At 41.1% G+C, this 25,997-nt stretch overlaps 2 protein-coding genes across 2 annotated transcripts in view; one reads left to right on the top strand and one right to left on the bottom strand.

The window, feature by feature from the left end:
• Positions 1-13,534, top strand: part of LOC145437414 (uncharacterized) — a 35,644-nt gene extending 22,110 nt beyond the window's left edge. The window contains exons 15-22 of the mRNA XM_080314669.1: positions 4,101-4,226; positions 5,890-6,077; positions 8,875-9,044; positions 9,890-10,025; positions 10,089-10,201; positions 10,772-10,910; positions 11,305-11,401; positions 11,906-13,534. Of these exons, the coding sequence (XP_080170795.1) occupies positions 4,101-4,226; positions 5,890-6,077; positions 8,875-9,044; positions 9,890-10,025; positions 10,089-10,201; positions 10,772-10,910; positions 11,305-11,401; positions 11,906-12,159 (1,223 nt within the window). The 3' untranslated portion in view covers positions 12,160-13,534. The remainder of the gene's footprint in view (positions 1-4,100; positions 4,227-5,889; positions 6,078-8,874; positions 9,045-9,889; positions 10,026-10,088; positions 10,202-10,771; positions 10,911-11,304; positions 11,402-11,905) is intronic.
• An 808-nt stretch (positions 13,535-14,342) lies between these two features.
• Positions 14,343-22,032, bottom strand: LOC145437416 (uromodulin-like 1). The gene is made up of 11 exons (XM_080314671.1): positions 21,575-22,032; positions 20,589-20,737; positions 20,295-20,508; positions 20,098-20,226; positions 18,618-18,811; positions 17,019-17,159; positions 16,630-16,746; positions 16,429-16,562; positions 15,788-15,953; positions 15,093-15,237; positions 14,343-14,600 (listed from the first exon to the last, which is right to left on the bottom strand). Exons 1-11 carry the CDS (start codon positions 21,636-21,638, stop codon positions 14,446-14,448), a joined length of 1,608 nt encoding a protein of 535 aa, XP_080170797.1. The 5' UTR covers positions 21,639-22,032; the 3' UTR covers positions 14,343-14,445.
• Positions 22,033-25,997: the final 3,965 nt, after the last annotated feature.

Raw genomic sequence — 25,997 nt, 5'->3', positions numbered from 1 at the left:
CATTATCAATATTAATATTGCAAATATGAGTGGTGCTTTTCGCCATTTATGGCCTTGTGCGCCACGGTCGTCAGGAAATTCAAATCAAGCAATAACTAAATGAACTTATTACAACTTATTACGAACTCAACAACGGCGGTCGACAATTACGACGACGAGAGCAGGTTGCGTAGGGTGAACGGGTTGTATAGCCGATTGCAATAAGTTATTAAAAATGATCGTTGAAAGTCATACTTAATGGATGATATTAAAAATTGTTCAACTGTTTCGATGACATCGCACATCGGAGAGTCCGAGCAGCCGATTCTGAATAAATGGGGTGCTACTCCACAGTGTCCTGACCGTAGTCGAAATATCAGCCGTTCGATATGGCGACTGCTGTTTGTATCGGGTGTTGTAGTGATTGTGCTGTGGAATAGCTTGTAGTGTGATCCCCGTACATCGCAGGGCTTTGGAGCAGCCGTAAATTTAAACTGCTCCAGCTCCAGCTCCGGAGCTTTCTTCTATCATACATTAGCTCCGGCTCCAGCTCCGGAGCCGCATTATTTCCACTGCTCCAGCTCCAGCTCCGGCTCCGGCTCTGAAATTATCGAATGGGCCAGTCTATATCAGGGGTGGCCAAATGTGGCCCGCGAGAGGGTTTTGCGTGGCCCGCTAGGTAATTTCCTATTATATTATCGAAAATGAATTGCTCAGATTGTGAACTTGCAATGCCAACCAAAAATTACAAGTCTGGCTGCGACACTTAGGATGTTGATGACAAAAATATCAGTTCCGACGCATTGGCAGATCCCGGGTCCAGTCACATTTTCAGTAAATTGTCGTACATTACAATAAACTAAAATAGTAGTGAAATTTTTCTTCACGCTTCGCGTGTTTGATTGTCACACGATTTCTTGCTTGGTAGCCTACACCCTACCGTAAATGAAAAAAACGCCCACTTTACCCGATTGAGTCTATTCGCAATTACGGGAGAAAGTCTTTTCGCGTTTGCGCTTGCATAAAGATCGTCGACGATGAAATGTAGGCACAAAATCATAACCGCATGTTATCGGAGACCTTCGATATCGATGTGGCCAGACGCCAAATAGTCGTGTCCTTGCAAACTGAGCCTAGCGGGCGGTATACAGTAGACCCGCAATATACTCAAGTAATAATATTATTGACCTAGTTTATATATAAACTTTGAAAATTTTACCCGCTTGGCGCGGCTAGTGGACCGCGCACTCGTTCGTCAATTGCATGTGCCCCTTTAGCCGAAAAGGGTGGCCATTTCTGGTCTATATAGATTACTAATCTACCCATAGGTTAGTTATCTATATTAATCTAGAGTAACTTGTCAATCGACAGTAACATCCGATGTAGCAACGAAGACATAGGTGCCGCCGTTCCGGCTTGTGACGTTATAATGAATACTTGTCAATGGTCGATAACATCATAGTTGCACTAGAACGCACTTTTTTACTCTATGCCATTGCTGTACACAGCATTAAAATTCAGGCCTGCTGTTCAATTATGATAAATCAACAGATGCGGTTGCTGCATATATATTAGCATATTATGAAATACGTCGGAGCCGGAGCTACTCATCAAATAGCGGGCTCCAGCTCCGGCTCCGGCTCCAGCTGAATTTTATGTAGAGCTCCGGCTCCGGCTCCAGCTCCGGTGAAAATGCACGGCTCCGGGGCTCCGGCTCCGGGCTCCGGCTCCGGCTCCAAAGCCCTGGTACATCGGCAGAGTATTCGCATGGCCATATCTGTGGAGTAACCCTCTTCATCGCGGCTTTCGCGTCCGGTACGGTAATGATTGGAGTTTGGATCGATTGATATTGCGCTGACGAACCTATAAACAGTTATTACACGCCATAATTGGAGACTGTAAAATCATTAATCACCGATGATATATTCAAGTAGAATTTAAAGTAGGCAATGCACCTTACCCACTAGGGCTTGTTCTATAAGATTAATTTTTCAATTTTTGCGGCTATTTGATACAAATGCTATAGGTTGGCTAAAATACCGTTGTACGCCAAATTTAGTTCAATTCCAACTATAAGAATTGAAATAGAATTTTCAATTTTTTTGGTCAATCCCACGAAATTGTGCAGTTGTCTAAAATAACGATGCATTACATTTTTTCTCAATTCCACCCGGTAGATACGAAGCTATTGCAATTGGAAATTTTGGATTTTACATAATAGAATTGGCGGTGGGTAATACCAGAATTATTAATGAAAAACTCCAATAACTTCGCTTCTGCGGATTGGGAAGAATTTTTTTTTCATAGTAAATTCGAAATTTTAAAACTTCTATAGCTCCACATCTACTAGTTAGAATTGACCTACGATTGGTGCTCAACGTTTTTTTAGTCAACCTAACAATTTTATGAAATAGCTGCAAAAATATGATTTGTTTTAACAACCCTATAACCAGGGTTGCCATCGACATATACCCAAAAATAAGGACAGTCGAAAAATTAGATTAGCATGAAAAAACGTTGTTGAATATATTTTGTATTTATACGAGCCGTGGCATATCACATTCCATACTTTTCGCCAAAAACAATCTGCTCCAGCAACTCCTTGATATTGGAAAGCGCTTCATGGATCTCACGAGAGCTCAGGTCTAGGTTTACCTTTACTCAGGGTCAGAACAGCACTTCGCCAGCACCCCCCCCCCAAAAAAAACCGTTCGTCTTGCTCCCCCCCCCCCCCCCACAGGGTGATAAACCATACTTCTCCACCTCGTTGTGATTAGAGACGGTAACCAAGATGGAAAAAGACCGTACACCATGTTTAGACAAAATCATGTTCGAGCGTATGGAGCGAGAACTTGAGTAACAATGCTTGTAGTCTTGGTCCTGGCCGAATAAAACTTATTTGCGATGTTGGAATCGGGGAATATTGTTTTGAACAATTGCGATGTGCTATCGTTGGTGAGGAATGATTGCTGGTGTTTGACAGTATGGAATGCCCAGGTACCCTCTGCAGCAGCTGCCTTGTCGTCTGTGGTCGTTGGTGCTGATCGACTTGTGGAAAAAATATTCATCGACTGGCTCAAATTAATCATTATGACACACATCTTGTGTTTTTGGGTATCAATGTTATTTGAAATAGCGGTCTTTCCTATGGCCTCCAGGTTGATGTCAAAATTGCAGATATTGCTATGTGCGAAACACTCGCCCTTCAAACTTCGTTAGGTATCTTAGAATTCTCTTTCATAATCGTTTCAAAAAATGTTTTTACGCCTGCTCATTTTTACTAATCAGATTTAGCCTTATTAGTAGCTAAAACTACGTGCGCAAGTGCAATATAATTTAGAAAAATTTATCAATGATTAATAGCTTTACTACTTTTTAACCAATTTGTCGACTGCACTGCGCCTTTTTTACTAAGCAATAAATGCTGCCTTCCCCACAGCTTGAGCTTATTCTTCTGTATACCAAACAGCAGGAACCTGGTACTGCTGTTTACTGCTAAAATGACGTCCGCCGTGGCAGCTTGGTACAAACGAAACCACTCACGGCCCGAGCTATCTCACCACTTAGAAGTCTAATCTAATGGTGTGTACGTCACGAGAGTTCCTTTCGTATATGATGTCATAAAATCCCGACACAAAAGCATAATTTATGAATATTATGCAACACAAATACCAGAGGACAACGATCGAAGGTCTGTATTGGTTGAAAATAAGACAAAATAAGGACGCAAGTCGAAAATAAGGACATTTCTTAGAAATAAGGACAGTTGAGTTTTCTAAGACGTGGACCTTCAAAATAAGGACAAATCTTAGAAATAAGGACGGTATGGCAACCCTGCCTATAACCCACGTTTGCAGGCTACAGTAACAGGCTACCTTCTACGTATGATGCACAATAGTGTTTAAGTATATACACGAGGTATCCGTAGGAACATCAAGCGAATAGATAAAGAATTTAGTCAAATAACGTTGATTTCGGAATTCAGTAATAACTACAGGTAACTGAGCGACACGGATATGCACCACGAAGCTGTATATAGTTTTGTTTACAGAGTAGGCCTATGAATAGGCTACATGACCTGACAATTGCTGATGTACTAACAACGCATAAAATCTTTATAGAGCCTGCTGAATGTAATGGCTGCTCGGAGACGGGATCGGAATGCAAACTTCTCAACGGACGCCCACAATGTAGTTGTGACATCAGGTCTCATGATCTTGACTTCACCGTTCCAGGCACCAACTGCAGTGAGTATACAGTCCCTGAATACGACTGTAAAAAGATGAACGATGTTTTAAGCCTTACATTTATGAGTGGGCAAAATCAATTAAGTGATTCCGAATCGAGTATTAGGTTTCGAGTCAATACGAGTATTTAAGTAGCCTAACACTCATTCTTACGTTGTGAGAGTGTCGTTGCTGTGAAAAGTCCCACTTAGGGCTTCCATAAAGAAAATAAAGCCAGTTCTACATCGTATATTAAGGATGATTTCGAATTGTTTCGGCTATACCTAGACTTCATTGCAATTTGTGACAATGCTGTAGATCAGGGGTGTCTAACTCACATTGTGTCGCGGGCCGGATTCAAACCTTTAAGTCGCTTGCGGACCGCACCAGTCAACTGATTCCTAAACCTTACCTCGTGCCCTATCTTTTCGCTTGAATACTTTATTATCATGTATATGTAGATAATATCAGATGACATTGTACCACAGATCATAGCGGTTTTATTCTAGCAACTAGCAACACCTTTATTTGCCAACAATGGAATTGGAAAAAGTCGATGATTGGCAGGAGGAATACAGATATGAACCGCTAAAACAGTGGCGAGAACGATGAAATAAAAGTTGGCATATTTCCATACGCACTTTGCTTAAGTGGTAATCTGGCCTTAGTCATGCGTATGCGGAGTGAAAAATATAAGAGATTTAACCGTGAACTCGGAACTTCGAATTTGGAATGTTATTCGTGTTTGTCTGGAGTCTAGAGACCTTTTGAGTCTGAAGTGACACCTTACTGCGACCACAGATATTTGAATTATATTTTTGTATAACTTATTTATTCACCATCTAAATTGCATATTTTTGTTCGCCATTGGCGTTTTCACTTCTGTGAATATCTACGTTTTAGTCCATTTTCCATATAACTGTGAACTCAGTGTGAACTTTTTGCCTTCTCGAAACTGGGTGTAAATGTCACCGACTTACTCCTAGTGAAGAGTGAAACCATAACAAGGCGGTTGGGAGGAAAACATGCCGGTATCCTACAAAAAATCTTAACATTTGTTACAAATGTGCTGGATAATATGAACATGATTCAATATACGCAGGATTGCTTCGCGAGCCGGATAAAATCAGCTAGCGGGCCAGATGAGGCCCGCGAGCCGTATATGTTTGACACTCCTGCTGTAGATTAGATTGATCTGACCAATCGAGTTATCAAGGCTTCGGTGCTGCGAAATGGAATCGAAACTATAACTATCATTGGTGAATTGGGTCTTAGTGAAAAAGGGGCGTATATGCTCAGAATTCGAAACAAAATCGCGCCTTACCTCTCGAATTGAATCATTTCAATTATTTCTCGATTCGGATGCAAGTGCTCTAATCATTGTGCCCAACCATAATTACATTACTAGTTCTGTATAAAAGCATGATTGTCGTAGACGTGACAACGTCTTTTTCGTCTTCCTTTTTCCTAGTTATCTACATAACCCTGACGAATAACCTACGAGACATTAGTAGTGACAGCGTTTCGTCGTATAAATTGATCGAGGGGAACAGGTGCACCTGTGGGGTCAGATTTCAGCTCCGCTTCTTCTATGAATTGTTTGGAATTACGAATTGATGTAATCATAGCATGCCGCTTTCTGAGGCATGTCGTATTTTCGAACTCTGGGCCATTCTCATTATAGGTAATCCAATTGTTCAACCCGTGAGCTGCAACTACGACAGAATGGTAGCCAGCATGTACACAAGTTACATTTACCGGATAGGACTGGACCCAAATACGTTGCATTTACTCGATTCGTCATGTGGAGGGACCATCGATGGATCTTTGCTAGTCTTTAACGAATCGGTGTCGACTTGTGGTTTTGTTTCGGTAGGTGTACTAACTATGGCACGCAGACGGAAGGTTTTTTTATTCAATATATTATTACTTATCGGTGTATAGCCCCCAATCTAATGAATAAACGCATATATATAGTCATGTACATTTTGTACAATGTACAGTGTAAACTGTACAGGTACACACTCAATGGGAATGTCTCTTTTATGTACCAATACACGAAACCTGTTCCGTCTGTGCTCCTGTCACTAATGGGCTAAAGGCTAATTTATCGAGAATTGGCTGTTCAGATACCCCGCTCTATATCATCATTCTGCTAATCCTGAAACTGCAGATCATTTCTCCTAGCTGTTCAAGAGGCGCTTTCGACTATATAAGCTATATAAATTCCTGTCGTCTTGTTCATATTCTGGTGTTAGAGAATCCTATAAACATGACCCGTTCTTTGTGCGTTCAATTAATTCCCACGGTTTGTCACCATTTTTATTGATTATTAAAATCATGTTATGGTGCTTATAACAATGAAAGTCTTTTTCACCTCAAGGTAATTTCATCTGCCAACACAAGCTAATTGATTAATTTTGTAAAGGACTATCAAGACATTCACAATATTAAACCAATTGTCAATAATTATATAGGGCAGTAGTTCTCAGCGTTATTCACCTCGCGGACCGATAAAATTTCAAAGAATTACTGGCGGACCGGTGCATCTTCAAATGTTGAAATTAACCCATCACAAAATGTAGAGTATGCAACGTTTTCGTTGCTAGTATGATACCAGAGAGTGCAATTTTGATAGTTTTGATCGTAATGAAATATGTTCATGATGGTATTCGTGTGATTTTATGGTGGTGAGTCTGCTGAGTCGAGGTAAAATTGCCTTGCCCCGATAAATGTGTTGCCGCCGTGCCACAGATTTCGCGCCGAAGGCCCTGGATTAGCCGACCAAGCCAACTCGAAATAATATTCTTCTCTTCGGCAATATAGAGAGAAGGGGCGTTTCGGAGTCGGATCAAGCACCTTGTCGTGCTACCTTGCTCACTTCCCACTACTAGCACTCGTACTACGAAAACAATGAGCCGCACGAAAACACCCGGCAACAGCCGATACCTATAGCCATCTATGAAACGAATGAATCGAAAGCGATTGATCGTGCAAATTGAGTGATTTACCGAGTCATCTAGTAGGCCTACTGGTAACTCGCATGTCCTCACCAGAGACGGCCTGAACTTAAAGTCTAACCGAGGCCCAATGTTACCTCACGAAGGTGTGAATCAGTTAGAAATTTGACGATTTATTAATTTTATTAATGAACAAGCCTTCAACTTCGTTAATCTTGAAATTCGGGTATAAAAATTTAATACATCTGGCGGACCGGTGGTTAAGAACCACTGATCGTCTAATACAGTGGTTCCCAACGTGGGCGATATCGCCCCCCAGGGGGCGATTTGGCGGTCTAGGGGGGCGAAAATAAGGAAGGGGGCGATAGGGGGGCGAAAATGGACGAAGGGGGCGGTAGGGGGGCGATGGCGCGTTAAAGCGGCTATATTGGAGTCGAGACCGTAACTTCCACATCCCAAACTCCCCAATTGGAGGTGGGGGCCCAAATTAATTGCGTGAATTAGCAATAATTAAAGAGTAATATTTTAGCAATTTTTCGCGCTGCGCGCGATTTAATAATATCATATATCTTGATTTTGGGGTACCCGTCACCCAACAAAAATACGCATGATTTATGGCAATGGTAGACTTCGGCGTCGCACATTACTGCGCCACAACGCACCAAGACATATGAAGTTGGAAGCCATGTATCATGCGACTTCGAGAAGTTTGCCAGAACGATCAGCAGCGAGAAGGCCTTGGACGAAAAGGAATGCCCTTGTGCTGACAGAAAACTTCGATATATATACAGATATGTTTAATTGTCCATAGGCGCCTCAATGGCTGGCGTCGAATGTTCCTGTCCTGGTGACCTTAACCCTACAGGACAAATGCCACCCAGAAAGGAAAAAAATATTTGCCAGTACAGAAATACCAATTTGAAATCATGTGCGTCTTTCAGTTTGGTACGATTTGACGATTTCCATATCTTCTGACATAGCAGATATAGGAGGTCACAAAATAGCACCATGTAACGAAGTCAACATAACGACGATTCCGCCCGAAGATGTTTAATTATTATTTAGGGGTCCTACCTTTTCCAGCACACCACACTCAGCTCTACCGGTAAATCTGATTACGCGAGCAGAAAGAGGACAAAAGATTGATAGCAATATATATGCAATTCCCGATCATATTGACAGATTCAAACATGAATTATATAAATTTGTCGCGCTTCGCGCGTTTACGAGAAGTACGGTGACTCACCAAACACTACATGAAATAGGGTATAGCTGATATGTAGCGACAAAAGGCCCAATAGCTGAGGGGGGTCTGGTTTATCACCCTATTGGGCCAAAGACCTATGTTTGGGGAGCTGAAGAAGTGCTGTTTTTATTTTCCCTATATTAGGGGGGCGATGATCGGTGTGTAGCTTCAAAAGGGGGCGATGAGTCAAAAAAGGTTGGGAACCACTGGTCTAATAAAAGGCGTGTTGATGCAACTACAAAATCAACCATATGATATAACATATTGGTATTAGTCAACAATATTTCCAAGTCAAATGGGATATTCTTTACCTGTGAAATGGTACCCAGTACCCCCGCGCACCAGCAGACCTATAAATAGGTGGGGATAATACTACTATTGAAAAATAATAATGGTAATAATGAAACATGTCTGTGTATAACATTCGAGTTATCCTTGCAACTTTCGCCATCTACTTTCCAAGGCTCTTGTCAACGGCGAAGTCAGCTACACGAACAATATCACAAACGTGGACAACGGAATAGTTGCAGCGCAACCGGCCGTGTACTTCGCCATATCTTGCAGCTTCCCGGCCAATTTCAGTACGACAGATGACGAAAACAGGCCGGACGTTCCACAGATCAACTTGGAAGCGTAAGTGTGGAAATACTCGCGATCCTGTCAAGCGCGTTGATATTTTACAAAATATATGTCAACAGCTGATTGCCCCCCGAATATCTGCAACCTGCACTCTTCAATACTTATCAATTTTACAGTAACCAGAAGTGGAAGTATTTACAGCAACACTAAATTAGAGTTAGGAACACTGTTTTTGAAACGCAATTGAAAAAGAATATATATAACATAGAAAGTCCCCATCGCCGGTACGTAAGTAGAAGTAGCAGTAACGCCGTATATTCCTACACAATTAAAATTAAAAGAAGTGATTTCCAAGACATGTCAAAAATACTTCAAGTGCAGGTAGAAAAAGAATATTTGAAAAAAATACTCGAATAAGTATAATTTCAAACAGTATATTTGGTATAGACGTCTCATACTTTTAGTAGCCAGTCAAAAGTTGACCCTTTGAAAATTGCAGGATGCATCTTCGCCTCTAACGCAAAATGACTAAGGACGCTGCAAATTGGTGTAATATTCGAAAATATATTCCAATAACGTGATACATACAGGATATTTCAGCCAGTCGTCATAACAGTTTCACCAATAAACATGATTGAATCGAATCGAAAAACTGTGAGTGTTTCAGCCTAAAAACTCTTAAGTAGAATCAGAAGTAGTCAGAAACATAAATATTTGAGTAAATGGAGCAAGCAGACAAAACCTACTCGAATACTTCGAAAAATAGAGGCGCTTCGCTACTGACCACATCTGTTAGCAACTGTTCCTGATTTTAAACACCTCATCTCTAAACCTAAAGTATCACTGATGCACTTCTATGTGTTTCATGCAATGATTTTCACGTTATTTACGCTTCGCAGGAGTATTACAATCGTAAACAGCGCATCGGGATCCGGGAACATCAAAGTCACCGTCTCGGTTTACCAAGATTCCGCGTTTCAAACTCCGCTGACGAACGGCGACATAGTGGAAATCGGAGATAACATATATGTTCGGGTAACTCCAAAAAACACGTACGCGTTTTTCTTTCTCGATTTTGAACGCGATCGTGTTTTTCAGGCTGTTCACTCTGCGACGGTGGTTCAGGGTTATCTAAAACTTCGGCGGTGCTGGCAGACTAGAACGGACGATCCAGACGACGAGGACCGCGTGGTTGCGCTCATTACCAACTCGTAAGTGCTGATCCTTTCTGTGGGGATATTTTCAATGAATTACAGGCTACGGCCATGGTTTACATTGGGATTCATGGTGTAACTGCAACTATGCTCAATTACTCAGTAACATTAGGTCGATATTTCTTATTACGATTCCTGATCTGCCGACTCGTAGCACAGCCTACTTTAATTCTGGGATTTTTGTAAGACACCGCTTACGAGGACAACATGACGAGAACGGGGCTACTTAGATAAACCTCCAACACATATAGTTAAGAATTCTTGAGTCGACCTCGTTCGGACTCGAGCTCGCAACCTATTGTGTGCCGAAGTGCCGAGCTACGTCCAAAAGCACCCGCAGCTTAACCTAGATCACACACCATGGTTTAAATCTGGTAAATACACAGCTATTACCGACCTACGTCACTTATACGCAGTGTATGGCGTGCATATATCGTAGGCACATCAGCTCATTGTAACGAAGTAATTCGACTACTAAGCAGCGCAAGTATAAGTAAGATGTGCTCCCTGAATCCGATAGAAAGGTTTTCATTCCCGATGATGAGAAATTTCCGTCCGTTTTTTCAGGTGTCCAGGAAAACACGTATCAGATCTGAAAAGTGGAAATGCAACCGATGCGTCTTTTACCCTAAAAACAGTTGGTCAAGGATCCAGCGCGTTTTACTTACACTGTGACGTCACACTTTGTGATCAAGTGTGCGTAGAGGTAATATATTATTGTGTGATATCCTTGAAAATTATATATAGATGTCTAGTGTGATGGTGTGACATATTGGATACAAATGAAATACCATGATTCAAGAGAGCTGCTGGTGAATGTTGATAGTGCGAACAACGTTGTGGTCAAACGGAAATTTTCATCTAATCTAAGATCAATCACGCTCCGAATATGTTATACCTTTACTCATCTTGTTTTGTTAGGGGAAAGATTATGACCCTTTCCACATCAAGACCTTATGTATCCTAACTACATGCTCATTGATTATATAGCACTTATTAATATTATGCAAAAATGGAAGAATGATATAGCCTACATCGGGAGAATGATAAGTCACAAGGTTACTGCTGATTGCTGATACATTTTATTAATTTTTGTTCAGACCTGTCCAAGGCAACTGGATGTATCTGGCTTGGGGAAGAATATCAATAACTGGTTGAGGGTTGGACCAATATCAGTCGCGGAGAAGCAAGTGAACGGTAACTATATGTTACAATATACGACTTGTAGGGACAGATATCAAACAGGACTCTAGCTATATACTTAAGCATTATTACTACACTGTGCTGACGGGTCGTAAATAATACAGTTGGAACAAGTATGTTGTCTTGGATTGTCACACCGTACAGCACAGCCTTTTTTCTTACCACTTACCACCTCGAAGCTCTATGATTTCGTTTCGTACCAACAAATCAACGACAATCTCAACTTGAGTCCAAATCTATACATGGTTATTAGCATGGGTGGATTAGTAAATAAGTCAGTCGGGAAATTACATACCAAATACGGCCCACGAGGTCATCCGTCCCTGAATATTCATCACACACACCAACAAGACAAAATTTTATATGATAGTTGCCATTGATTCCTTTGGACAAGCTGATCTAAACTGTAATTTTACTCAAAAAGAAATTCACATTTTGCGTACCACCGGAAATGACTTCGTGTACCACTAGATTTACGCATAGAGCCGATGCTTTCAGATCTTACAGAGCAAGCCGATGCCGAAACAAGTGAAGAACCCGCCTCTTCCAGCGGAGCAGCTGTGGGGGCGGTCGTAGGCGTCGTCGTTGCCGTTGCGGTCATTGCTCTCGTCGCTTGGCGAAGAAGGCAGAACAGCCGCGGATGGCCCAAGTCCAGTCGCTCGCCAGACCATGCGACTCACTACAATACTGGATATGTTAACCAATCCGTATTGTATGACGACTGTCCATCTCGCATTTCCAGAAGAAATTAGATTATTGACATTACATACTACATATTCAAATTTCCTCAACTCACTTCATTTTCAATTAGACTGGTGGTTTCGAACCTTCTTTAGTATCCGACCGCTAGCATAAAATTTTCAAGTTCATCAACCCCTAATTCTTAAACTTGACGCCAAAGCCACACCCTCAACAACAATGTGCTCCCTAAAAACGTCAAGCTTGCTATGATGTACTGTACATCAGAAATTATTAAGTATATCTTTCTCGGTGAAGATCTACGCAGCCCAGCAGTTACCAGTGACTTACTAGTTGGCACACGTAAGTGTAAGTCACCTATGCAAGCCAGAAACACACAGCACAGTGACCTTTAAAATGATCAATCTCACCGTGATCAATACTGCACGATTTGTTGAATGATATACGTGTGTTTTTAACGCGATATAGTCGTGAAATGTATTAAAAACAATTAATTCAACTGTGAATGTTATTGCTCCTTCAATCGCAACCCTCTTCGCTGTATCCTACTTTGTTAGAATTTGCAATGTGACTTCGTAATGTTCGCTTTCTCAACGGAGTTTGGATGACAGTTCAAATTTTAACCAACTTGAGCCGCTGGTATGGTTCACAATATCCTGTGAACTAATTGGTCTCACATCCGGACAGTGAGAGCGATGATAAATGCTTCGCGACACTGAATATATTTTCCAGTTTGGGATACCCTGGTTTTGACATCCGTTTATGTAGGCTACGTCCATGGCCGAATTGCTGCGAATGTGACGTATATTATTGCTGAAACTTGGAATGTATATTATATTATAGTTTAATAACAACGTCAGAAGAAGACAATTCGAGATCATATACAGTATTGAAGGCAAACGCTGATTAAAGACTTACTGAAACTGCAGAGTTCCTGGTTTCACACATTGGTGCACGTATATCCTGTTTAGGTGATAACGTTTTGCCTTATATTTATACATAAAATTAATTGAATATTAGTATTCCACCTGAAGCCTTCTCCGGGAACCCACTGTTAGGAAGCAATGAATAGGGTGTAGGGGTGTATATATATCACGAACAACATTCTATTACAGACTAAAATTGCAGTTCCTATCTGTGATGACATCAACCACAATTGGGTTGAGCGATCTGATTTTCGTAGAATGATATGTGATGTAGCTTTCGAGCGTATTGTGAGTAGAAAGACAACTTTATGACGTCTTCGCTGAGTCCTATCTGCTGACATTGTGTCACATGCATAGTCTCGTTCTTTTGTTCGACTCTCATTTCTTGAATTTGTTGCTATATACGGGCCTTTAATGACTGTGTTACTCTTACTGCCTAGTTTTAGTGTACATAAAAACAGCAAATATGTATATATATATAATAAATGCATCGTCGAATGCACATCTGTGGTTTCAGTTGATGTGGACGCCCGGCAAATTGCCTCTCAATTATTATGTTTATATATTATTACTCTAGCTGCGTGACAGGGCATAGAACTGTATTTCACAGGTGTTTTTGTTGGATTGCAACAGCGGTATCACTATTTTGTGGCGCGGGTTCAACATTGCGGTGACTGCCAAAACATCTTCACTTAAAACCACATCGTCAAAACGCTATCACGATCGTTTCATCCAACGGTTATCCACATTCACAGAGTTGGTGAAGCATCCTGAAAAACGTATAGTGACACATTTTATGCATATCCGATATTATCCGTGTCGCCATGGCCAGTGCATGAGCCAATGTCCCTGCATCGCTACGGCCCTTGTTTTTTGTATTTCTAATACTGCCATCTTGACTTGAACATGGCCTAAAGGTATATATGCAGGCTCCGTATGACGGCGATTTGTCTATGCAGGCTCCGTATGACGAGATTTGTCTAGATATCGGGGCCAAGCGAGGCGGTAGCCCTTATCTAAGGAATTGACGAGTTCGCTCACAGCTATAGGGATGGATCGGCATATTTTGTAAATTGAACTCAAGTCGCAAATACTACAGATTTAATTTCTACCTCGCCTCGTAGCTTATACATCACAAGCCACAGCTGTCAACCCAGATCTATTGCAACACGCATATCGTATTTAAAGTGATTATCAGGCGGTAAATCCGCTATAACGACAGGACAAATTCATTGCAATCGCAGCCATTGCGCTTTCATGGAAGCCGTTGTCATGTTCTTCGTAGGCTACCATTTGTAAAGAAAGTAACATCCGGTCCCGTCCACCAAGGCGAGTGCTTTTATTATATCAATCAGCAAATCAGAATTGAACACCAGCAGGGGAAGAACATGTCGATGCGAATATAAAACAACATCAATAATACACAGGGCTATCCTCCAGAGGTCGCATCTTCACTCCAATAACAGTGCTGTCGGAGGATCGTAATCTAGTGATTATGTAAACTAGCAATCCTATAAGAATGACAGTAACCACGATCAAGGCGAAGACCAGTATCCAGAAACCAGTATCTGTGGAAATAAAACGAATATTCAGCAACGTTAGCGCATATATAGCTGGGTAGAGATGGGTATAGATATCTTTCCCTTGGCGGCGATAAGGACCGAGTTAGAACATGGCTTGAAAGGAATGTGGTGGGAGTGTGAGCGGTAAATATTGTTGATATTGAATATTATAATAAAAAATTAGGTCGAGATGTGCTGTGTACGGAACATGTCAAATGTAGCGACACGGGACTGTACTAGCCTTTGGGGTATCGTTCTCTTGCCAGTGTACTAATATTGGAACGTTGTAATTTCATTGTGGCTGCTACGAATTTGTATCAACATTATAGGCCTACCGTTATGCCTATTTATATATATTGAATGCCGACTCTGAGTCCAACCTTAGAGGATGAAATTGAGTTATAAACCGTGTCGCCCACTTAGATCTGACTCCAAAACCCATATCTATTGCCAGCCACCAATCACAGTGAAACCAATTAAAATTGCTGCCGATCTTACCTAAGCCGCCCAGTGCATCGGGTGAAATTCGATACAAGGGACCGATGATCTTCTCGTGCTTATCAAAGGAACTCTGACGGCGCGATCTCGACACGGCGCCTGAGATATCCGAAATAAGGCGACGCTTTCTATTGACGGGGCATTCCTAAGAAAGAGAGCGGAAATTACTTTGAAATCTATAGTTGCTATACATTGCGACATGCAATAGTATCAATTCCTTAGTTTTATTGTATACTAATATAATAAGGTAATAATAAATGCATACATCACATCTGATCAATTCATTGCGTGTACACTGTACGTACAGTGTACAGCGTCCACCAATCAAGGATAATCCCAGAATTATCAAAGAAAAACTGAAATAACTCCACTTCTACGGCTTCGAATTGAGTCAAATTTGTTTTGCATCGTTTTCGAAGACAGCGCAACAATTTCATGGGGTTGGCAGAAAAATTTGAAAAATTTTTTTTTTGCATTTTTAGGCAAATTCAAAATTTTCAAACTCTACGAAATCCGCGAATATTGGTTGGAATGAATTCAAATTTGGTGTGCGTCGTTTTTTAAGGCAACCTAACGATTTAATCAAGTAACCTGCAAGATTCAGGAAAAAAGGTTATTTTTGAACCACCCTACTGTGCAGTATACAAATATATGTTGTATGAAAAGCATATGGGTTCATCATGCTTGAAGCATACCGGTTTGCAAAGATCGTTCGACTTGGAGCAAACGGCCAGATAGCAATGGATGTAAGTCGTGGATTCGTCGATGAAAGTAAATACTTTAACGCTCAATCTGGCCGACTTTATCTTTCCGTTTCTCAAAATGTTGACAGCACCGCCTGGCAATCTTTCGTTCGGACATCTGTAGAGGGCAGTAATTAAATGTCAGACAAGGAATCGAATCGCGAATTACAAGCTCATAAATAAATGATTGTCATTATGAAGAGCTTTGGAATTTTACACTATATGTGAAAGTAAAGCTATGGAAGCTCAGTAGATAACTAGATATGGAGATGAGACTGTAAATTTACGACTTGGGTGTTGAAAATATCAAGATGCTTTTGTAATAATCACTGATCCTATGTTACTCAAATAAACGCTGCAATCAAACTTAACGGTTTACAAGCAGAAATGATTGTGTTCATACTAGGCAGAAGCTACCTTTCGTTGGAACTATGTATTCCTAATTGCGAAGTGGATCACCTTGTCTAAATACTATTCCAATCGAACTATTTTTACTATAATAGCGTCCTTACGATATATAATATTGCAACATGTGTGGCACACAGAAATATATTGTTTCTACAAGCGAGTAAGTAACACTGCAGTTCACTGACCCATTACTAATGATGTTATATCGGGTCGTGTCATCAAAGGATTGCGACGGTGATGCCCAGCACTCTTCGAAGATTACGATAAGACTACGATCCCTGGAGCTTAGTGCAGCTTGCAGATATAGGGTGTTAGTAGTCTAAAACGACGCGAGACGCCGCTAAATAGAAGTCACGGCCATTGGTATCACTGAGGGTGATGGTTACCTTGAATCGTCTGCCTGTTTCAATTGATTTAAACGTTGAATCTTCATACAAGTCGAATTCGATTTCGAAAAAGCCTGCGGCCGGCGGAGGGAGTATATTGATGGAAGGGACGTCTCCCTAGGCGAATTGACCAAGAAGTATGAGAGAGTATTAGAATGTAATGTAAGGGTGTGCACTGAGCCGCTTCTGGTATGGGCTGAGAGTGACATGGCAATATCTCATTACCTCGTGGGTTTAAACATTTGCTTCACGGTTAGCACCCCGTCCGTTTGCAAGGCACAATGAACAAAAATTTATGACAGTTCTCCAGGACAAAGTCATCACACTCATCAGTGATGTTGATTGCACAATGTGCACTCAATCTCTTATCAATAATATCTTGCATATACCTGGAATCCGAATGAAGCGTTGAGATTCTTCGGATAGCTGCATGAAAATGGGATAGCCAAATTAGCGCCAGTGATTATCCCGTTGTCGTTTTTTGGAACATTTCTCAATATGTTGCTGTATGTCACGTGAGTGTCGTTACTCTGAAAGTGACGTAACAAAGTCATTGTCGCACGTACAATCGATATAGGACATAGTCAGGCCGTGTTATTTTTGGCATATGTCAAAACTGCCAAAAATAGTTTATTTTTGGCATTTTTCGATTATTTTTGGCAGTTTTGGCATCGTTATCTAAATAGATAGTTCCAGCCTCGAATTAGTCACAAAAACCCTTTATTTGGGCTAGTTTGTCAAAAGACACCACAAAATGTGCAGCATCCACGTATAATCAGTGCCAACAAACAATAGGAAGAAGAAAAGACCAAACGATTTCATAGGTTAATAATATCAAACGAAACCACAAAATGTGCAGTATCCATCGGAGTCGGTGCCAATGAGCAAAAAAAAAGAATGAAAAGCCTAACAAACACGCTCAACAGCCGATTGTTACAGCTGTTGAATAGACTTAAATCGTATGCACTGTAACAGTGCTTCCAAACTCAGGTCAGCTGAGTTTCAGCTAAATTCATTTCTAGCCCAGCGAATCTGGGAAATATCGGCTTCAACAGTAGCCGTTGAGTAAAAGAATGTTGCCAGTCATCTGCAAAAGGTCTTCAGAGCTTCAAAATCTTTGGAGGGCCGAACCGACTTCCATGCATGATGAAAAGAGATCACTTCGCCAGTGCCATCGATCTCATCGCGGAAAGAATTTTCTTCCCGATCCTTTTCCAGGAGTTTCCTGTGTTGTCTCTCAACACATTCTATTTTGTAGCCCGACTATCATTTCTCCTTCAGTCTATCTATATATTTTCGGACAACTTTTGTCACTTCAGGTGGCTTCAATATTACCAACACGCATGGAAGAGTCCTAGGAAGGTTAGCGTGTTTAAGAATATTGACGCAACAAGACTCTCTGGCAAAACGACACTATGCAGCTCAGAAATAGCCAGACAGTTTGTTGCGTCACACCGTTCAACTCGATCACAATGCAAAAATCGTGGTTGATTTTGGAGGTTCCAGTTCCATGAGCAGAATATAATTTATATTTTAATTATCAGTACTGCGGCAGGTTCTCATTGATACCCGTTTTATCAAATTTAGCGCTCGACAAGCCGGTCAAAAATGGCCGTAAAATTGCCTTAGGACAAATGGAAAGTATGACGTAAACAAAATGCAGTCAGCCGTTCAATCACGCTGTGCCCACACCATTTAGGACACCATGCTTTCACCCCTAATGGGTGGGCTGGACCCGGGTTAAGAAACCTGTCTTTCACAAACGCTCTTCTCGCTTGTAACGCGGTCCTGTTAAGACAACACCATGAACGAAATACACTATTTGGCAGGCCGTGTTATTTTTGGCATATGCCAAAAATTGCTTATTTTTGGCATTTTCAAATTTTTATTTTTGGCAGTTTTAGCATCTGGCTCCTGAAATGCCCGAAATAACACGGCATGGACATAGTACATGATACAAGCTTATTTTCTGCATTTCGAAGTCGCACCTTTACACGGCTGCCACAGGATGACATGTCATAGACGAATTCGTACGCTTTCGCCGTGCCGTTGAATTTGGCGACGCATTTGAGGCTTCTCAAACGTAATTCAGTGCGACACAAATTTAATATACTTTTTATGTAATCCTCCAGTACTGATAACTTGATCCTTCTGGGACCACATTCCACTGAAACCGGCATCTCTAAAATAACTCGAAATGTGTTAATTCGGCACCACGAGCATCTATTAATTGTGCGGATACAGTATGGCACACGAAGATCGTGTATTTCGCCGATTAAAACCATAACGTACGGTGCAAATTAGGTAAAGAGGGCTTTGTGGTACAATTGCATTCACGCCCTGCCCACTGGGTGGAAACGAGTCAAATACGTTTATTCGTATGGAGATATATCTCGGGGGTGAAAGGGGTCATGCTTCCATGTGCCTCCCCAAGACGGCGTCAAATGCGGTACAAGTGATAAGTATAATTTCCACCGCAGCGATATATCTCCATATAGATAGGTTATTTGTCTCATTTCCGCCGTTAAGATGGGTGTAAAAGCAAGATAATGTAGTAGAAAGTATTGTTTGCACCTGTATCCAAGGTGACTGGAAAGGTGGTTGGCCCGTAAACAGAATCCGCTACACTTCTGCGATATACCACCATACGGATTGATATAATTTACTCTATTTTCACCCATTGGGACGATTATGAAAGCAAAATTTGGCATCTAAATCAGTCATTCATAACCGTTGTTCCACGGAATACGAAGGGTTCTGTAAGTTAATCTCAGGGTTCCGTGGAGGTCTAGACACAAACTCTGCACTCATACATTATAACGTTTTCAATTTGCATGAAAATTATACTTTATCGGTATTTTTTCTTTTAACACTCTGTTGGTGCACTGTTCTTTTTGTGCACTATTATTCTATAGTAATGTATGATATGTGTATTGTGGTAGCGCATATGCCCCCATGGTATCTTTTCCTTTTTATGTCTCACCAGAATATTGGGCTCCGCGAAGACTTGCTGATCAGCGTAAGTGTTCCGCAGGTTGGCAAATGTTAATAATCACTGATCTAGATGCAGCCTACTGAGAGCCTGATTCGCATCTTACTTCATGGTGGAAATCTGGTAAATAGACTTATTTTCCACACATGCATTTATAGTCCCGGAATTTTCAGCTGACAAGAAGACTCGATTGTTACGTTCCCCGTTCATATACGGTCATTTTACACATGCCGACGCACACCATAGTCCAGTCAAGACCCATTCTTTTGTAAGGTAGCCCTTTCTGTGGAGTTTGGGAGGCGAGGCTAAAGACAGTCGAATCCATAAACCTGCATATAAGCTGTCGTGATTGATATTGAAAATGTCTTCGCAGCATCACCTAACTCCGGCCCGTAACAGGGCGATATTTTCGACTAATTTCCGTTCTAATGAGGCAACTATGCGAAGTACATCGACCAGCAGAACACGTTTCTTACCACAAAGAGTGCCATCACCGAATCTATCCAGGTATTCCACACCGCAGGAACACCGATATCCCCCGAAAAAGTTTTCGCAATTTGCGAATTCGCTGCATACAGTGTTTTCCGTGGCACATTCGTCGATGTCTTTTGATTTCAATGTTGAAAAGAAAAGATGACGAAATTGCCCTGTCAACTTTGCTGTAGGTGCATACCTTCAATTGGTTCAACTGCGAATGAACCTAGTCTTTTATCCGCTGTTATTCCTTCCAATATCGCCGTTAGGTCATATGACTCCATCGGTGTTTTAGATACGGTCATCTGAAACGTCACCACTACACTCCCGTTACTGAAACGCATGACCTTTGAACTGACTTCTTCGTACGTCACAGATAGCTTTGCGAGTCTGTCAGCCACCGCGCGATTTATCTGAAACCAAAACGCCCCGTATCCCTCATGATTGTAAACTTACAGCTTCACGTTGCAAAATAAAAAGTCGAATGACTTGCCGTTTCTTCAAAGACATCTTTCAGTGACAGAAAAGCTCCCGCTCTTTCATTCGTCAACTCCGCTGAGAATATTTCAGACAGAATCCTCAATCTGCCGTGGAAAGTGACCGAAAGTTTTTCGAAGCCTGATCCAGCATCGTCACTTCGCACTATATAGGAGAGATACAGTAAAATAGACACTGCGCGGTGATTATGAACGGTATAATACAAACTCAGAGTCAATGAAAACTATACATTTTCGATTTTATTTGTAATTGTAATCTTCACTGTATGAGTTTGGCATCTACGTCAACATGATGATCATAATGAGTGCTATTAAATTAAAAGCCAATATACGAAGACATTTAGAGAGAGTAAATTTCGTGTATAGACACAGGCATATCGAAAGACAAGACGATGACATCTTATAATTGATATATATTAAATTATTAAAGCATTGTCACGCGGTGGAAAGGGTTTGAGGTCTTTGCCCTTGACCGGATTCATCAATCGCCGAGAAAACTAATCGAAAGGATTGTATATGAAACTCATCAATGAATTATGATCTGCTCGTAGGGTCATCGCGGTCGACGGATCGTATAAGAGGATATTTCATTCCAGGTAAAACGAAACATGCTATACATCTTGGAATGGGGAATCTCGGTTCACATTCAAGATGGAGTGATGGTGCTATTTTTCATTGCGTCTATCGTGTCTTCAAAATATCTAAAGCGAATTGGAGGGCATCACGGGCCGCTTTGACAGCCTTAAATTGTATATGCAGTTTGAAATTACAACGGTTTAATTAAGTGACATTGATAAATAAAGTCTACAAAGATGCAAACATCTTAGTCGTTTGCCTGAGATAGTATGAGACAAAACCGAGTTCTCGTAGGTGTGTATCGTCAATTGCGCTGGCGGATATGAGTTCAATTAACATTACGTTTGTCTTCACCTATAAAGGCTCAAGTATATAGGCTTAGATTTATACCAAATTTATAACTTACCAGCACGTCCATTCATCATGATCAACACGTAGAGCACCGGGTATAAATATTCAATCACATTCATTATTGACTTTGAAGTCGTACATACATTAGCAGCGATATCCGACCAAACGTAAGTCACAATCCTATACACCCGCCGTCATTGAAGTGAAGGCAGATTCGAATATCTCCCTCCCGTTTTTCTTGCAAGCGATTACGAACATCATGTCGTGGCACATCATCTCTCTTGTACATTTGAACTTTCTCGAATCCAGGTACAGATAAGGCGCAAGCGCTGTGCTGTATAGGCGAGACAATTTGACCTGGGCAATGAAATGCACAGGAGCGGATAATATGTAACGTGAGGTGACATGCCACAGAGTACCTGCATTAAAGGCTTAGTGGATTGTCGTGACTCTGTTTGCAGATCTGATTCGAAGAGGCGCACTCAGTGAGGGGGATTAGCGGGCGTTGGCGCCCATGTGCGAAAACAGATATCTGAGGTTTATAGTCGAATATGGTGTATATAACGTAGGCCTATTCTATATCATGATAATAATTTCTCACCAAAGCTAGATTATGCTAATACATTGAATCGAAAATTTTCTTAGGTGTGAAGCGAATTATTTGTTGGAATTTTAACAATAGACTTGATAAACTGGTGGTGGCGCGCCCATCTTAGTTGCATTATTGGTTGCAGCTAGTTAGTCCCGATCAGTATAGTCGAATCGTGACTGTCTGGGTGGTGTCACAGTGGCGTATACGAAGAGGACGTTGTGGTTCGAAATTAAAACAACGTCCATCTGAAATTCCAATTTGATCTCCAATATATATAAGCTCATTTCCGATTAATTGGTATCACGCTGTTGCGTTTCGACCGAACAATACGATGACACTTCTCAAGGTGAAGCCTCGCATGTCTGAACGGGTATGCAAGGAAACGACAGAAGTCACACTGATTTCATAGTTTTCGGCAGGTTAATAAAGTTTAAGAATCTCTGCTATGAAAATATGGGCATTTTTCGAGATGAAAAGAATAATCATAATTTAATAAAAGTAGTAGAACAGCAATGAACTATTTCTCGGCCCTAAATTTATTTTGTTTGTTTAACTTTCGGATTATAATTCAAAATCAGCACCCTACTAAAAGAAGGAACTATGATGAAAGTTTTCTAAAGCTTTGCTATGCATAACAACAGGACTAAGGAGTGCGTAAACCACCATGTGTTTTATGTTCCACGGTGCTGACTAAAGTTGACAGCACCATCTTTACACATATAATTATATCATTCTAACTACCATTACTGTATAAACCACTTTTGCTAATTAAATTAACATCCCTTAATTCTTTCGAAACATTGAAAGAAATGGAGCGGGGGTAAATGAACTTTTAAAATTCTTCTCAGTGGACGACGGCGTAAACAAGTCTGGGAAATCCTCCGCGAAAGGTTTCTGGTTCGTGGGCACAGAAACTATTGCAAAATGTTTTCAGTGAAGTGTCAATACGAACATATGGCGTGCCAATTCCGATTCACTTCATGCCTTCCTGTCTACTTTACTCTGCCATACGTCCGGAATTTTTCGGTCATGTCCGGAATTTTACTGTTCAAACTGCGGCCTGGAGAAAGTCTCAAATATGCCTTAATGTCCGAAATTTTGAAGGCTTGAAGTAAAAACTAAAAAAATCGTCAATCAACACGAACAATATTAGTTTTAAGCGGATGTATGCTACTTGCGCTCGCTATGCTACTCGCTATACTCGTGTGCGATTTGGTGTCACATATATATATTGAATTTAATATGATGTCGTAATCAGCTTCCAAAATAGGCCGTGAGTAAGTCTGGCCAAAGGTGATGACCTTTTTTAGTAGTTAGCTTATCAAATGTGCTGGACCACGGAACATTTTCAAATTGAAAATGGTGTCGCGACAAGAAAAGGTTGGAAACCACCGGATCTACAACCTGCCGTCTTTTCGGCTCATAAATAGTTATATTCGTATCAATCGTGTGACCATTGTGTCCTATATGGTGTCGACACAGGCAAATCTCACGCCTCAGTGAAATTGTATCACGTCACAATTTCCATTTGGCTACAGGCTCGTGGCCCTGGAACCCCCATAATCAGCCTAGAATTTTTCATTGTTATGGAGATTGGTATTGGGACGCAACAATGCTGTCTGGCGAAACGAGAGAGTAGCTCAAGAGAAAAAGAGCCAGACAGCATTGTTGCGTCCCAATGCCAATCTCCATAACAATGAAAAATTCGAGGCTGATTGTGGGGGTTCCAGGGCCACGAGCGGAATAAAATTTATATTTTCGTAATCAGTGCAGAGTCAGCTTTCGATTGATATCCGTTTTACCAAATTTAATGCTCGGCAAGCCGGTCAAAAGTGACCGTCAAATTGCCTATAGCCAAATGGAAATCGTGACGTGATACAATTTCACTGAGACGTAAGATTTGCCTGTGTCGACACCATATAGGACACTGTGGTGTGACATTCGTTGTACAATTACGATCCCAGCATTTTCGAAGTCATCATCCGCCACCAGCTCTACCCTAACTCCGAACACTTGGTCGGAGAGAGATGTAATATTTCTTAATATTATATGTTAGGTTGCATTTAAAACAAAAATCGATTTAAAACAAACATGTTTAAAACATGGCCCTTGTTTAAAACATGTTTTCATTGTTGTTGTTTTTTGTTTTTAGCCATGAAGTCACGAATCCTTAAGTGTGACGTAACTGTGGATTAACATTGACAATTGAAAATATAGGGTGAATATGTCCCTTTCGACAAAAAGGATCCCTTACTGTCATAAATAGACCAAAAATATATTTAATCGGGATCAGATCGCCATACAGCACTTTTACGGTCGGCGATCATTGTCGTCAGAGACCACCCACTCCGTACCAATAGTCTATATCTACATGCTATTGAACCGACGGCGATTTCGAGGGTTCCAGCCACCTCACATCGTATACGTCGACCATATTGGGCGCTAATTGTGCGTAGGCTCCTACTACATGTTTTTCGAAAGTATTTGCACAATTATGGCATAATTATAAGTAATAGGGCGATTTTTTTACCTAAAATACAGAGACCTAAAAAATCAAAATTTTGACATTATCGACAATTCACTTATTTTATCATGTCAAAGAGATCGCTCGCTCTAATCATAAGTTGGAGGCTATTCATTTTTAAGGCATTTTCAAACACTGCTTCAAACATGTTTTCAGCAAAGTGTTTTGAAACACCATTTGCTCTAAATGCCACCCTAAATATATCTATGAACGAACATTATTGACAGAATTCATTCACAAAGTTTAACAGCCAGATGCATATAGTGAGCCCCTCAGAGATTGCATCGATTACCCTATCGTGGGTCCATGATCAGTGCGTTTTGGGGCTGGACGGGGCTAAAAAATGTTGTTTCGGTCCTGGTTACAGCACAAAACCACATAAATGCAATGACCTAACAGTATAGCAGAGCAGTCAAACACACGGGCCGGAAACGGCCTGCCGGAAAAGTTCAGGCCCGCGAAGAAGCCTGTTACCGACCAAATGAGAATACAAATCAATGACCAGAGTTCACAATAGGGATGAGCCAATTCACGACCTATGTTCCACTCCTGTATACACTACACTACTCTACACATACAGTCGATAGGTAAAGCTTTAAGAGGGTGACCTCATATTGACGGACAACGTGTTCATAACACATTTTAAAATCCGCTGGTGGGCGATATAGAGTTTACGGAATTTGAGCCGCAGAGATATGGCAACCCTAGTCTTATTCCCAGTACCACTGAAGGCAGTAGAAAGATATCACTCACGCCCAAGTGATAAATTATTATCTGTTTGCCGATAATATCGAGACAGTATGATTACACTTTGAAAGAAGTATGGCTCTCGGCTATTAGTGGTAAAATATCGGCAATCTTCGAGACATCAGAGAAATATAATCTGCGTCCGTCTAACTGCGAATATTGAGCTATTTCCTGTAGATTGTAGGCGTCCAGACACAGCCTTTACAAAGATTTTATGTCCAAGCATAGGATTGACTGTAAAGCTGTTCATGTAAATCAGTGTTTCTCCAAACGTTTCCCGGTCGCGTACCACTAATTTGTTTTTTGCTACTGATCGTATCACCCTGATCCCGAAAGACTTATTTTAGTCAAGAGTACAGGCATTATCAGTTATTGGCGTTGTTAATACACCATAGCACTAATGAATAGTAGGAAAAGCGGATTTAATTGCTAGGATACAACTGTTTCCTGTTGACAAGATTGTCTATATGCGGGGTATAACATTATTCATAGCACATCGAAGAATATGTCCATTGTCCACTCTCAATTGGATGATCTCGGCCATATAATGGCCACTTAATGGTCGAAACCCCTTCTTCGCCCTAACACGCCGAGGCAGTGATCTCGATTCTTCTT

This window comes from Botryllus schlosseri, chromosome 4, assembly GCF_051294905.1.
Source record: "Botryllus schlosseri isolate E-star chromosome 4, Bs_hap1, whole genome shotgun sequence".
NCBI lineage: Eukaryota > Metazoa > Chordata > Ascidiacea > Stolidobranchia > Styelidae > Botryllus > Botryllus schlosseri.
The sequence above is the reverse complement of the archived record's forward strand: the minus strand, read 5'-3'. Positions and strand labels throughout refer to the sequence as shown.